General features: G+C 36.6%; 1 protein-coding gene across 3 annotated transcripts in view; it reads left to right on the top strand.

Moving 5' to 3' along the window:
- Positions 1-15,006, top strand: part of VPS13A (vacuolar protein sorting 13 homolog A) — a 308,176-nt gene that overhangs the window by 113,612 nt on the left and 179,558 nt on the right. For all 3 annotated transcript variants that reach the window (XM_069105632.1, XM_069105621.1, XM_069105624.1), the window contains 2 exons: positions 5,936-6,103; positions 12,948-13,249. In XM_069105632.1, the coding sequence (XP_068961733.1) occupies positions 5,936-6,103; positions 12,948-13,249 (470 nt within the window). The remainder of the gene's footprint in view (positions 1-5,935; positions 6,104-12,947; positions 13,250-15,006) is intronic.

Genomic DNA, 15,006 nt, shown 5'->3' with positions numbered 1-15,006 from the left:
TTCCCCTGAAACATGATACTCAGTTTTGCTGGGTAGGTGATTCTTGGTTTTATTCCCAGCTCCTTTGACCTCAGGAATATCATATTCCAAGCCCTTCGATCCCTCAGTGTAGAAGTTGCCAGATCCTGTGTTATCCTGATTGTATTTCCACAATATTCAAATTGTTTCTTCTTGGCTGCTTGTGATATTTTCTCCTTGATCTGGGAACTCTGGAACCTGGCTATAATATTCCTAGGCGTTTTCTTTTTGGGATCTTTTTCAAGAGGTGATAGGTGCATTCTTTCAACCTCTATTTTGCCCTCTGGTTCTAAAACATCAGGGCAGTTTTCTTGAAGGATGATTTCTAGGTTCTTTTTTTAATCATGGTTTTCAGGTAGCCCAGTAATTTTTAAATGATCTCTCCTGGATCTGTTTTCCAGGTCAGTGATTTTTTCCAATGAAATTCTTCACATTGCCTTCTATTTTTCATTTGCTTGGATCTGTTTGATAGTATCTTGATTTCTCATAAAGTCACTAGCATCCATTTGCTCCGATCTAATTCTAAAGGAATTACTCTCTTCAGTGAGCTTTTGAAATTCTTTTTCCATCTAGCAAATTTGGCTTTTTAAGGCATTCTTCTCCTCATTGGCTTTTTGAACCTCTTTTGCCATTTGAGTTAGTCTATTTTTTAAGGTATTATTTTCTTCAGTCAGGTTGTTGACTTTGTTTTCATGATTTTCTTGCATCATTCTCATTTCTCTCCCCAATTTTTCCTCCACTTCTCTTATTTGATTTCCAACATCCTTCTTAAGCTCCTCTATGGCCTGTAACCAATTCATATTTTTCTTAGAAGCTTTTGGTACAGGAGTTCTGACTTTGTTTTCTTCCTTCTATTCCATCCTTTTTGTCCCCAAAATAGGAGTCTAATGTCGGATTTCTGTGTTTACTTTGCTTCCTTTTTTTGCTCATGTTGCCACTCAATTACTTGACTTTTGAGCTTTTTGCCACAGTAGAACTCTGCTTCCAGAGAGGAGAGCTTTGTCCCAAATTGCTGGGGTTTCGCAGTTGCTGGAGCTATTATTAGGCTGCTTCCTCTGAAGCCTCCACTGGCTATGGCACCTGGTCACGCACCCCAGAACCTCTACCCTAGACAACAATCCAAATCCAAGCAGGTTAAAGCAAGAGTGATTACCCTCACAATGGTTGCTTGGTCTCCCTACAATCTGCAGGCCAGGAGCTCTGAAGCAGTCACATGCTGGTGGTGGCTGCTGTGCCTCAGCCGCTTCTCCCTCTGGGGGCAGAGGCCAGACCGCACTCCCAGACCCCTTGTTCCCAAATTTCACACTGACCTCTCACTTTCTCTTTGGCATTTATGGGTTGATAATTCTGGAAACTGCCACAGTTGTTGGTGATTCACTTTGCCAAAGTCCCACCAGCCACGGCTGGTTGGACCACCTTGAGGCCAAAGTCACGGGCTCACAGGGCTGGGCTCTGCTCTCAGCACACTGCGATGAACGCTTCCTGTCCACCTTCTGGGCTTCCTTTAGTGGGAGATTTGTTTTTCTTTGTCACTTTGAAGTTTGTTTAGAGTAATTTTTTTATAGGTATTTGAGGAGGTTATGAGGGGAGCACGTGGAGTTTTCCTGCTTCTATGCCACCATCATGGCTCTGTCCCTATGCCCAATATTTAAAAAAATAATTTGATTAGTTTCTGTAATTCAGCTCTTGTATTCACTCCAGTTCAACAGATAATTTATTACCTACTGTTAAAATCTCTAAAAAGACATTGTAGTTTAGAGTTAGGCTACCCGTCAGTAACTTTGAAGTGAAGATGATCTTGGTTCAAACCCTGCCTGTAACAAATGTTGGCATCAAGATCATAAGAAAGTTACTTAACTTCTTAATTCTGCAGGCAACATTTTATCCTCTACCCTCCAAGAAAAAGTCTCACCATACTATGGTAGCCTTACGCAAAAGAATGGTATATACCAAGGTGTTTCCTAATTTCTAAGGTCAAAATAATTATTTTCCCTTTCAGTACTGTCTTCTAGCTCAAGATAAGAAAAGGAACATATGCAGCAATAAACTTCTGAGAATCCAAAATTTTTTTGTTCTTAAGAACAGACTTTAGGATCTACATAGTTAGATGCTTCTTTTTTATAAATATGATAGTGGAAGGTAAGAAAGATTATGATTTGCCTCAAATCACACAGCTAGTTAGTAACAACCAGGCCTAATATTGGCATTGATAAAACTGGAATCATAAATTATAGGTCAAAAAAATTTGAGGCTAAAAAGGATGTTATACCTGATGGACCAGACCCCTCATTTTATTTTATATTTATTAAAAAATTTATATCCAATTATTTTATATTTTCAAGTCCACATTCTCTTCCTCCCATGTCCAAAGTAGTACAGTTAACATGGGAAATGAAGAGATGGTTGACCTGGGGGACCTTTTTAGATGGCCCTTTTTAATTGGAGGCTTATTTCTGTGCTTCCTAGTGTTTAAAAAATATTTTTTTAATTCAGTTTTATTTCATTTTCAATTCCAGATCTTTTCTTTCCCTCTGCCCCTCATCCCCTCTTCCATCCCCTGAGAAGGCAAGAAAAATAAAATAAAATGTTACAAATAGGTATAAACATGCAAAATAAATTTTTTTTAAATTTAGCTGATTTTTTTTAAAGAAGAGAAAGAAATAGAAGAAATTGTTTTATTTGGCACTGTTGAGTCCATTAGTTCTCTTTCTGGAGGCGAATAGTATGTTTCATCATGAATTCCTTGGACTTATGGTCGGCTATTGTGTTGATAAAATTGCTATTACTGAAAGAATTATTTTCCTGAATCTGCTTTCTTTACTTTATGTGTGTTCATGCTGATTGTCCCACATTTTTTTCTGAAACCATTCTCTTTATCATTTCTTAAAATACAATAGTATTCTATTGCATTTGTTCACCATAAATTGTTCAACTGTTTCCAGATTTGTGAGTGTCCCCTTCCTGTCCAATTCTTTGGTACCATAAGAGAGTTGCTGTAAATAATTTTATACATGTGGGACCTTCTCTTTCTTTGATGATTGCACTGCCCAGCCTTTAGTCACTTCCCATGATCCACTAAATTAAATCAACGATCTTTGGCGTTGAATATCCACCTACTGTTTTTGCCCTTTCTAAAATCTGCAAAATCTCAATAGTTTTCATTCCCAACCATACTTAAAGGTCTAGTTCTAATGCCTCTTTAGCAAAATCTTCTCTGATTTCCATATCCAGGTGGTTCAAGTTGAATTCTACAGTATGTGGTACTTCTCTTAGGGGCATGGCAGCCCATTTTACCTTGTATGTTTGTGTGTGTCTTATTCCTTCTGCTCAAGGATCTTATAGTCTCTTAGACTGCTTCTTCTGGAGTAATAATTCATTCATAAAGTGCTTTAAGATTTACAAAGTACTTTATAAGTGGAAGCAGTCTCCTTGATGTTGACTTGCCCATGATCACAGAAGAATTAAGTGCAATATAGACCCCAGTTATTAAGTATTTGCATGGCTCCCATCTCTAGTGCTGGTATTAAGTGCTAGAGCCCAGGTACTAAGTGTTTGCCTGACTTTTAACTCTAGTGCTCATTGTACTTCACCATATTGCTATTTGAGGGTAGCACAGTGACTTGCATATAGTACTTACTCAGTAAATACTGTGTTGATGACTCCTGAATTTGAGCCTAGGGCTTTTCCATTAAATATACTGCTTTCTTAAAAGAACTTAGAGACTTACTTGGTACTATGAGGAATGTGCCTCTTTTGCTATATAGAATCTCATGTTCTTTTGATGAAACCAGCACAATAGCTTCCTTTTCTAGATGTATTATGTAGAAAATCCTGGTTTAAGTGAAGGCATGTTTTATAGAGGTGTCAGACACTTAGTAGTGCACTGTATACTTCTTTCCACAAATCAAGGTGGTTTTTCTGGAAGATTTGAGCTTCTTCTAGGAGTATTTGATAAATTAGTGAATACTGCCACTTTACAGTTATATATACCTTTCATTTTAGAGATGAATATTCACACAGTATTTTCACATTTTGTCATCAAAGCATCCTCAGTTCTTTATGTAAGTCTTGTGGTCTTCTTTCTCAGAAAACCAGTAAGGCTCAGAGAAATTAAGTGACTTGCTTTAGGTAACATAATCATTTGTTCATTTATTCCAGGATTAGGATCTAAATCTCCTAACTCATATTTCCAGGAGCTTTTTTGGTTAATGGATGGCAGATAGGTTGTCTGTTCTAGGTTTCTAAAATATAGTCATTTTCCATTAGTGGGAAAATGTTCACCATGTTATGACCTAGAGGAGCCCAGATCTTCTACAAATATCTTGGTAAAGATGTAAAAATCCGCCAGCTTTAAAAAAAAGAATAAAGCTATAAAAGAATATCATTAATCGTATAGGAAACCCTAAATATAAGTTAGGGAAGATTGAAAGTCCAAAAGCAATCCTTTAACAACTGGACAATTGGTCCTTAAAGACCCAGCATAGTAGGGACAGAGTAAGATAAAATGAACAGTTCTGATTATATAAAATTTAAAAGTTTTTGCGCAAATGAAACTAATGCAGGTACAACAGAAAGGTAAGTTACCTGCAGAAAACATTTACTCAGCAAGTTTCTCTGAAGAAGTTCTCATTTCCAAGATTTTTAAGTAGTTCATTCGAGCACATGGGATTGAACAATTCATCAGTTGTGAGAAATCCAAACTGTCAACAACTACATGAAAAAATATCTAAAATAATTAGTATTAAGGGAAATGCAAATTAAAATAACCCTCAGGTTCCACTTTATAACCAGAAGGTTGGCAACAATGACTAAAGCGGGAAATGACAATTTTTTGAGAGGATGAGGGAAAGTAGAAAAACTAATATGCTTTTGGAGGAACTTTGACTTGGTCCAACCATTTTGGAAGACAATTTGAAACTAGCCTCACCAAATTACTATATATATCATTACTAGGTCTATATTCCAGAGGTATCAAAGAAAAAGGAAAAGGGCCTGTATTAGTAAAACTTTTTATAGCAACTCTCCATAGTGGTAGGGAAAAGAAAATAAATGCTTGTTAATTGGAAAAAATAGATACGTGATAGAATACATACATAATCTAAATGAAATTTTTAAAAAGGTTAATTATAATTACTTCTTAAATAAATCTTCAGTTTTTAGTGTAATTGCCTTTCTAATTTTTTTTTTTGCCTTTCTAATTCTCTTTGGTTTAGATGAAGATTAAAATTAGTAGCAAATGCTGGCTAAGAAATAGGAAAGACAAAATGATGATTTAAAATTTACTCTTGATAAAGGTAGAATAGATTAAACTTAAGTGTCTACAAGGGTACTGAGAATACAAAAGCAAAATCAGAACAGTGCCTGTACACAAAGAGCTTACCTTTTATTTGGATAAACATGTCCTCACATAAGTAAGCACAAGGTATTTTGAGGATAACTTAATGGTGACTATTAAAAAAAAAGAGTGAGAGATTGAAAGAATTGAGATGACAGAAGTCATCTAGAGAATTAAGTATGCCATAAAAATGGTGGATTCGTATTTTGTAAAAAATATTTCAAATCAGAAATATTCAGAGTATGAGATGCCAGTTCATTCAAGACCAAATAGAAAGTATCTCATCAGTGTATTTTTCTTTGCCACATAGTTTGAAAAATACTGATCTATACTGGAACTTCTCTGGTCTGAAGGTAATTCTTGCATGGAATGCTCATGCAAATATTGAAAAGGTTTTCTTATGCGATGTTTGCTTTGTCACTGTTGACTTTCCTTTCTCCCATTATTGGAATTGTTGGCTGGGTTTTTTTCTGCTTGGTTAGTTGAATTTTGGTAAAGGAATTTCAAATTTTGTTACTGGGGTATTTTTGAAAATGGAAGTTATGCTAGCTTGTTATAATTTAATTATCTTTCTTCTTTAAGGTTCTTTATATAACTGGAAAAGAAGTCTTCAGTTTCAAAATGGTTTCTTATTTGGGTGCTACTGCTGGTGCTGAATATATGAATATGAATGTAGTTGACAGTGCGGTTACTTTAACTGTTGGCTGCATCGATGTTGTTGTAATAATGAAATTTTTATATTCTGTAATGGTAAGTATGTAACAACTATTTCCTTTTTTTGCCTTTTTTTTTTTTTTTGAGGGAGAAGGCAGGGCAATTGGGGTTAAGTGACTTGCCCAAGGTCACAGGGCTAGTAATTGTTAAGTGTCTGAGGCCGGATTTGAACTCAGGTCTTCCTACTCCAGGGCTGGTGCTCTTTTCACTGTGCCACCTAGCCACTCCCTACTATTTCTTTTTAAAAAATTATTTAAAATAGTGGTAAATTCAATAAGGCCTCATTTATTCAGGATAATTGGGGAATAATACATAATACGTGACTTTTCCGGAAAATTTAACCATACTTTTTTCAGTGTGCTAACATTCTTATTGCAACCATTTTAATGGAAGCCTTTCAAAACTATATTATTTAAGCACTTATTATTATTATTATTATTTAAGCACTTATTATTATTATTTAACTTGCTTAAACAGTGTTTGAACATAAATGATCTATATCTTGATGTTCTGTGGTTCATGAGCTAATGTGAATTTGTTATTCTGTGCTGTATCAGGGCTTATTGAAATCTGTAGAAATGTTTGCCCCTTTGCTACATCTGTCTAAACTTCTTTGCTTTTGAGTTCTTGCATCTGCTTTTTACAGTTTGTGTGTTTTCTCCTTTCACCATGAGATGTTATTTATAGTTCGTCTTCTCCCATCTCCTTTCATTCCTTTTCTAATTTCCTACTTTAAACTGATGTGGCCTGGGGAATCAGAAACGCAAAGTGATGAGATTTATATCTAAAATGAGCATAAATAAGTACTTAGAGGGGACCCTTAGGTGCTTTCCTGTGAAAGTAGTAGTGCTACTAACTGTGACTTACTCAGACACTTAACAATTACTAGCCCTGTGACCTTGGCAAGTCACTCTCATCCTCTAACCTACTACTTCCACCACCACCACCATCACCACCAACTTACATTTCTGTAATGCTTTAAGGGTTACAAAACATGTTTTTACCATTACAACAACGGTATAATATAGTTGTTAGGCCCTATGCAACTTTTCAGACTTTTAAATAGGATTAAGCACTGTCACCTTTATTTCCTGTTCCATGTTGATTTTCATGTAGCACTTGCTTTATCGCAGCAGTCACGAAAAGCTAGCCTCACAAAGATATGACATTATAAATGAGAAAGTTTCAGAATTTATTCGTGTAGCTGAATGTCTGTGAATATAGAAACCTCAAATTTTCAAAAACATCATCAAAAAGGACATAGCATGATCTAATATTGAAACAGAGTTAACTTAAGCTAGTAGTTTGTGGTGCCTGACAGGTGACTATCATTCTTTTTCCCTCAAAATTATTTAAAATGTCCTCTGTGGCTGCCACACCCTGTGGGCCTTGCAGAGCAGATTTTGGGAGCAAACAGTTCTAAACATTGAATTAATACTAAGAGGAAGTACAGGGCAGGGCCAAGATGGTTGAGTAATGACAGGGACTTGCCTAAGATCTCCCCCAGACTCCTCTAGATGCATGTAAAAAGTGACTAAACAAATTCTAGGGCAGCAGAACCTACAAAAAGACAGAGTAAAACAAATGTCCATCCCAACGCAAACTGGAAGTTCTACAGGAAATGTCTGTCGCACCAAATTGAGAGAGGAGAGCAGTCTAGCACAGGCTATACCAGCACAGACAGTGACTGTATCAGCAGTGGTGGCAAGGGTGGCAGTGGCTGCTTCTGGAGCTCTTAGCTCGACAGATGGTAAGGGGATCAAACAGTTGATCAGGAAGTTACAGAGGTCTCTTTGCTGGCACTGAGGCAGGACTCTGTTACTTTGCCCATACTTGGACCTGGGTCACAGTCCTGGGGCAAAGAGGAGCACTAGCAGAGAGAGCTTATGTCAGCAGTGTAGAGGGAGCTCTCCTAACAGTTCCAGAGCAGAAAAGAGTGCTTGTGGGCTCTCACAGACCAAAGCACAAGCTGGGAGAGGAGTAGACACCTCTGCTTAGATCATAACACCTTGGAAGAACTGAAAACTTATAGGTCCCTAGAAATATCTCTGAAAACAACTGCACGAAATCCCTGAAGATTGGTACAGTTTGCTCTCCACACTGGAAGCAGAGCCCTGCCTTTGCAAAGAGTTAAAAAAATCAAATAATAGACTGGGAAAATGAGAAAACAATAGTAAAAAACTTCAGACAATAGAAACTTTGGTGACTGGGAAGGTCAAAACATGCACCCAGAAGTAGACAACAAAGTCAAAGCTTCTGCATCCAAAGTCTCCAAGAAAAATATGAATTTGTCTCAGGCCATGGAAGAGCTCAAAAAGTATTTTGAAAATCAGGTAAGAGAAGTAGAGGAATATTTGCGAAGAGAAATGAGAATGCTGCAAAAAAATCATGAAAAACGAGTCAGCAGCTTGCTAGGAGGTCCCCCCAAAATATTGACAAAATAGCACCTTAAAAATAGACTAGACCAAATGGCAAGAGAGATCCAAAAAGTCAATGAAGAGAAGAATGCCTTAAAAATTAACATTGGCCAAATGGAAAAAGAAATCCAAAAGCTCATTGAAGAAAATAATTCCTTAAAAATTAGAATGGAGACAGTAAAGACTAATGACTATGAGAAATCAAGAAAATAAAAAAAAAACTCACAAAGAATGAAAAAATGAAAGACAAGGCGAAATTTCTCATTGGAAAAACAGCTTACCTGGGAAATAGATCCAGAGAAGATAATTTTAAAATTATCAGAGTACCTGAAGACCATGATAAAAAAAGAGCCTAGACATCATGTTTCAAGGAATTATCAAGGAAAACTTCCCTGATATTCTAGAACAAGAGGGTAAAATAGAAATGGAAAGAATCCACCAATTACCTCCTGAAAGAGATCCCAAAATGAAAACTCCTTGGAATATTAGAGCCAAATTCCAGAGTTCCCAGCTCAAGGAGAAATTATTTCAAGCTCCCAGAAAGAAAGAATTCAAGTATTGTGGAAATACTATCAGGATAACACAAGGTTTTACATTAAGGGATCAGATGACTCTGGAATATGATATTCCAAGAGGTCAAAGGAGCTAGGATTAAAATCAAGAAATCACCTACCCAGAAAAACTGAGTATAATCTGTGAGGGGAAAAATTTTATGTTCAATGACATAGAGGAATTTAATACATACTTGAGAAAAGACTAGAGCTAAATAGAAAATTTTACTTTCAAATAACAAGAATCAAGAGAAGTGTGAAAAGGTAAACAGGAAAGAGAAATCATAAGGAATATATTAAAGTTGAACTGTTTACATTCCAACATGGAAAGATGACATTTGTAACTCATGAGACCTTTCTCATTTATTCGGGTAGTTGGAGGGAATATATAGACAGAGGGCACAGGGTGTAAAGCCAAGCATGAGCAGCTCTCCAGAGGACTGCTGCTGTGAATAGCTTTAAGGTTCTGATCACATAGTATAGTGAACTCTCCATTTATTCAGTAGTAAACTAGAATGAACATTCACAGACACCAAAGTACAGCATTCACAATGGTATAACATGACAACTTATCACTAAAGTGGCCCCATAGTTTTAAAGATGTTATTCAGGATACAAAATACAAAGGTCTCCCACCCCTAGGTCACAGTGTCTTAATCTCTCAGTCAGAAAGTTTTCTTTCTTCTTGATTGGAGACTAGCTTCCAATCATTCTTAATTCAGTCATCCTTAAAGGGTACAAGGTACAAAATACAAAGTTCTCCCGCCCCCAGGTCACAGTAAAGCATGATCTTGTCAGTCGGCACTAAGTAAGTACCCAAGGGGAGGTCTTTTCATCTTGGCTCAAGGCTGATTACCAAATTCCATGGTTCCTTTTCCATGGGTTCAGCTCTTGCCTGAATTTACGCAACTGTCACCTGGATTCACATGCAGGCAGCTCTCAGCTCCCCATCCAGTTCCCATTCCACATTGAAGCTCACAGTGTCCAGACCACCTCAAGTCCTTTGCAGTTTCTGTTTCTGGGAAGACAAAGCTTAAAAGAACTAAAACAACATTCATACACATTGCTGTCACCATCATCAATTCAGTATCTGCCTGTGAAATCAATACAGGCCCACAGACAAGATCTGAGAAATCAACACAAATCATCAGTGTAGTCCCAGGGCCTCTGAAGCCCTCCTCCAGGACTTATGTAAACAGACAACAAGGAAATCCTCTTTCAGGGCTTCCGAACCAGCAGTAAGTTCCTAGGGCTTCTGTACAAAGTATCACAAACACAAATCCACACAGACAGAGTGCTGGACACCACAGGTTTTCTCCTCAGCTCTGCTCTGTCCTTGCTTGTGCTCCTGCTTATATGTGATGGTTCTCTTTCCTGGCCCACTCTTCTTGTTGCTGTCAGCAAGTTCCTCCCACCTTCCAATCACAAGGGGCTCAAACAAGGTATTAAATACTTAAGGAGCTGAAACAAGGTGCTAAGTACTTCTTTGCTTGCCATTATACAGAGTGAGTTGAATATGAAGAGATGGTATCTAAAAAATAAAATGAAAGGGTGAGAGGAATGTATGGGGAGAAGGGGAATGACAGGTAGAATGGAGTAAATTATCTTACATAAATGGGCAAAAAAAATGCTTTTACAGTGGAGAGGAAGAGGGGGGAGGTAAAAGGGAATGAGTGAACCTTACTCACATTGGAACTGGCTTGAGGGTATAACATACACACTCATTTGGGTATAGAAAACTATCTTAGCCTACAGGAAAGCAGGGGGTAAGGAGATAAGAGAGGGCAGGGTGATAGAAGGGAGCCAGATTGGGGGAGGGGGTAATCAGAAGTAAACATTTTTGAGGAGGGATAGGGTGAAAGGAAAGAATATAATAAATGGGGGTAAAGATAGGATAGAGGGAAATATAGTCAGTCTACACGACTGTTAAATATGTTTAAATATAGACATTCTACATGACAGGCACTACATGACTGTTTGCCTAACTTCATGTGTGTAGCTTGTATTGAATCGTTTGCCTTCTTGATGCGGGTGGGGGAGGGAGGGGAGAGAATTTGCAGCTCAAAAGTTTTAAAAATGAATGTTAAAATTGTTTTTACATGTAACTGGGAAATAAAATACGCAGGCAATGGGGTATAGAAATCTCTCTGGTCTACAGGAAAATTGAAGGGGAAAGGGATAAGAGAAGGGGGTGTGGTGATAGAAGGGAGGGCAGTTTATGGGAAGGAGTCATCAGAAACAAAACAGTTTTGAGGAGGGACAGGATGAAGGGAGAGAGAATAGATAAACGGGTAGGGGAAAGAGGATGGGGTAAATACAGTTAGCAATAGCAATTATGAAAAAAAATTTTGAAGCAAGTGTCTCTGAAAAAGGACTCATTTCTCTAACATATAGATAATTATGTCAAGTTTATAAAAATTAGAATCATTCCCCAATTGATAAGCGATCAAAAGATATAATCAGTTTTCAGATGAAGTAATTAAAACTATCTATAGCCATATTAAAAATATTCTAATTCACTGTTGATTGGAGAAATGCAAGTTAAAAGAGTTTTGAGGTACTACTTCATACCTATTAGATTAGACAGAAAATAGGACAGAAAAAGTAAATGACAAATGTTGGAGGGAATGTGGGAAAAATGAGACGTTGAGGTATTGTCAGAGTTGTGAATTGATTGAACCCTTCTGTAGAGCAGTTTGGAACTATCCCCAAAGGGCTATAAAACTCTGCATACCCTTTTGCATAGCAATGTCACTACTAGGTCTGTATCCCCAAAGATATAAAAAACAAAAAAGGGAAATGACCTATATGTACAAAAAAATTTGTAGTGGATTTTTTCTGGGGATAAAGAATCGGAAATTGAGGGAATGCATATCAATCAGGGAATGGCTGAATAAGTTGTGGTATGTTACTGTGATGGAATACTTTGTACTATAAGATATGATACGCAGGATACTCTGAAAGAACCTAGAATGACTTGCAAGAATTAATGTAAATTGAAATGTGCTGGGTATAAAGTAACAACAGTATTGTAAGATGATCAGCTGTGAATGACTTAGTTATTCTCAGCAATACAACAATCCATAACAACTCTGAAGGACTTAGAATAAATGCTATCCATCCACAGAGAAAGAACTGATGGTGTTTGAATACAGATTGAAGTAACTTTTGTTTTTTTTCCTTTCACTTTTTTTGTTTTTCTTGAGTTTTTTTATCTATCTTTTCTTTCACAACATGACTGTTAGGGTTATATTTTGCATGACTACACATTGATAAATTGCTTGCTTTCTTGAGGGGCAGGGGAAAGGAAGAAGGAGAGAAAATTTAGAACTCAAGGTTTTGAAAACAAATGTTAAAAAACTTTTTTTTTTACATGTAGCTGGGGAAAAATTAAATACTAAATAATTAAAAAACATTTAAAGAAAAAAAATAAAATGAAGTACAAAAGGTTTTCAGTAGACCTCCCAATTACTATCACCACTAACACTGGTACTACCTTACATTTCTATAATGTTTTAAGGGTTACAAAACTTTTTTTTCCCACACAACAACCCTCATAACTTGATACTCTTATAACTTGATATTCAGTGTATGGAATTATTGACATCTATATTGTCTGCTTATTACTCTCATTTTTCTTTGTTTTCAGATTTTAACTTATTTAAATTATTACAGCAAAGTACTAATTAAATGCAGTGACTAGATTTTTTTTAAAAAAATCCCACTATCAGTGGGATTTTAAATCCCATCAGTGCAAAAGCAGAAAAATGGGGTATATCGAAGATAAGTAAATAACCTATCTGATAGCACCAAAAATATCATAAACAGCAATATATATTGAGTGATAATCTTATGCCTTGATTTAATAACTTTAGGCATCTAAAACTAACATCAAGAATATAATTCTTACAGGCTTTTATAAACAACTTTCAAAGAGCAAAAGAAGCTTTGACTGAAGCAACAGTTCAAGCAACAGGTATAGCTGGTGGTGTAAAAGAACTGGCAAAAAGGAGTTCCCGAATGGCCTTGGATATTCATATCAAAGCACCCGTTGTAGTAATCCCACAGTCGTCCGAATCTGAAAACGTCATCGTTGCTGATTTTGGGCTAATAACAATGAAGAACAAGTTCTACATGGTGTCCAAGAGCAACTTTAACCTTCCACCTGTCATCGACGATATCACAGTGAAGTTGAGTGAAATGAAACTCTACAGGTATAAATGTTTATTGGTTCTTATATGGATTTGATCATTCAGGATAAATAACCTCAGGCTTTTATTCTCCTTGGGATCTTTTTTTTCTTTTCTTTTAACCTTCAATAAGGTTTAGGGTTTTTTTCCCCAGGTATTCCTAGGAAAGACAACCTATTGCTATAATATTGGTTGGTATCCTGCTGTTTGTATTGTCATGTTATTTCATTCATTGAACTTTTAATGTACGGTTGTGAATATGGAAATATGTTTTAAGTAGAATCAAATGGAATAATTGTTCTTTCTTACACATTTAACAGTTTGAGTCTTAGTTATGCTTTGTCCATAGTTCTTTGTAATTTTTGAGGTTAAAGTTTAGGAGAGAGGACTAATGTACAGATTATCCAAAAAATCTTAGTGCATTTCTAGGCTAAAGCCTAAAGTTTCACAGTTTTAGCTTTAAATTGTTTCTTTTGATGAGCTTTTTGACTATTTGAGATATATTTATGTACATTCGGCTAATAGCTTTGGGAAATAACTGTTACTTGTTTGGGGAGTGTATTTTCTTGACAGAGGAATTCTTAACTGCCATTTGTCATCTTACACACTTTCATATTTACTCAAAATAGTAGGAATTGTACATGAGAGGATTTACACTTAACTTATCCTAAGTAAAGTCATTCCATAGAATTTTAAAATATATAATCTGTCCTGATTACACCACATTTAGAGTATTATGTTTAGTTCTGGACACCATTAGGAAAGACACAGACACACTGGATTGTGTTCACAAGAGGGCAACCAGGTTGTTAAAAAATATTACAAATGAGGATCATTTGAAGAAATTGAGAATGTTTAGCTTATAGAAAAAAATACTCAGAGTGCACATGATACTGATTTTTGAGTATTTGGAAGGCAGATGAAGTGTTGATTAAGCACTTAGTGTGTGCTAGTAACTACCAAGTGCTTTGGATTCAAATAAAAAGTAAGAGAGGTCCTATCTTTAAGGGACTTACATTTTAATGGGGAACATGATGCATAAAAGGGAGTCATACAGGAATAGGAAGAAAAATGGGGGATGAAGGCAATGCTATTTGGAGAGTAGTGGGGAAATCCAGAATTACTTTGAATTCCAGATTCATTCCCTTCCTCCCTTGTTACCCACCCTTACTGGGAAGATAAGCAATTCAGTATAAGTTGTACATGTGTAGCTATGCAAAACATTACCATAGTAGATATATTGTAAAAGACTGACTATATTTCCCTCCCTCCTATCCTGCCTCCCACTTGTTCTATTCTCTACTTTGATCCTGTACCTTTTCAAAAGTGGGTGCTTCCAACTTCCCACCCCCCCCAGCCTGCCCTCCCTTCCATCATCCCCTTCCCCTCTACTCTCCTGTAGGATGAGATACCCTATTTAGTGTGTATGTCATTCCCTCCCTGAGCCAAATTCAATGAGAATAAGGTTGACCCATTCCCTTTAGCTTTCCTATTCTTCCCCTACATTGTAACCATTTTCTCTTGCCTCTTCTATATGATACAGTTTACCGCATTCTGTCTCTCCCCATCTCCTCACATTATATTCCTCTCTCATCTCTTAATTTCACATTTTAAGTATCACCCTTCCTATTAATTTTGTCCTGTACCCTCTATGTATACCTGTAAACATATATACACACATTCACATATGTATTCATATGCCCATATATCCTCCTATACAGACATACATATATATGTGTGTGTGTGTGTGTGTGTGTGTGTGTGTGTGTGTGTGTGTGTGT

The sequence above is a fragment of the Petaurus breviceps genome, unplaced genomic scaffold (assembly GCF_028583685.1).
Source record: "Petaurus breviceps papuanus isolate PSGF00001 unplaced genomic scaffold, PetGlider_PUasm1.0 138, whole genome shotgun sequence".
Taxonomy (NCBI): domain Eukaryota; kingdom Metazoa; phylum Chordata; class Mammalia; order Diprotodontia; family Petauridae; genus Petaurus; species Petaurus breviceps.
Note: the sequence above shows the minus strand (reverse complement) of the source record. Positions and strands in the feature narration are given on the sequence as shown.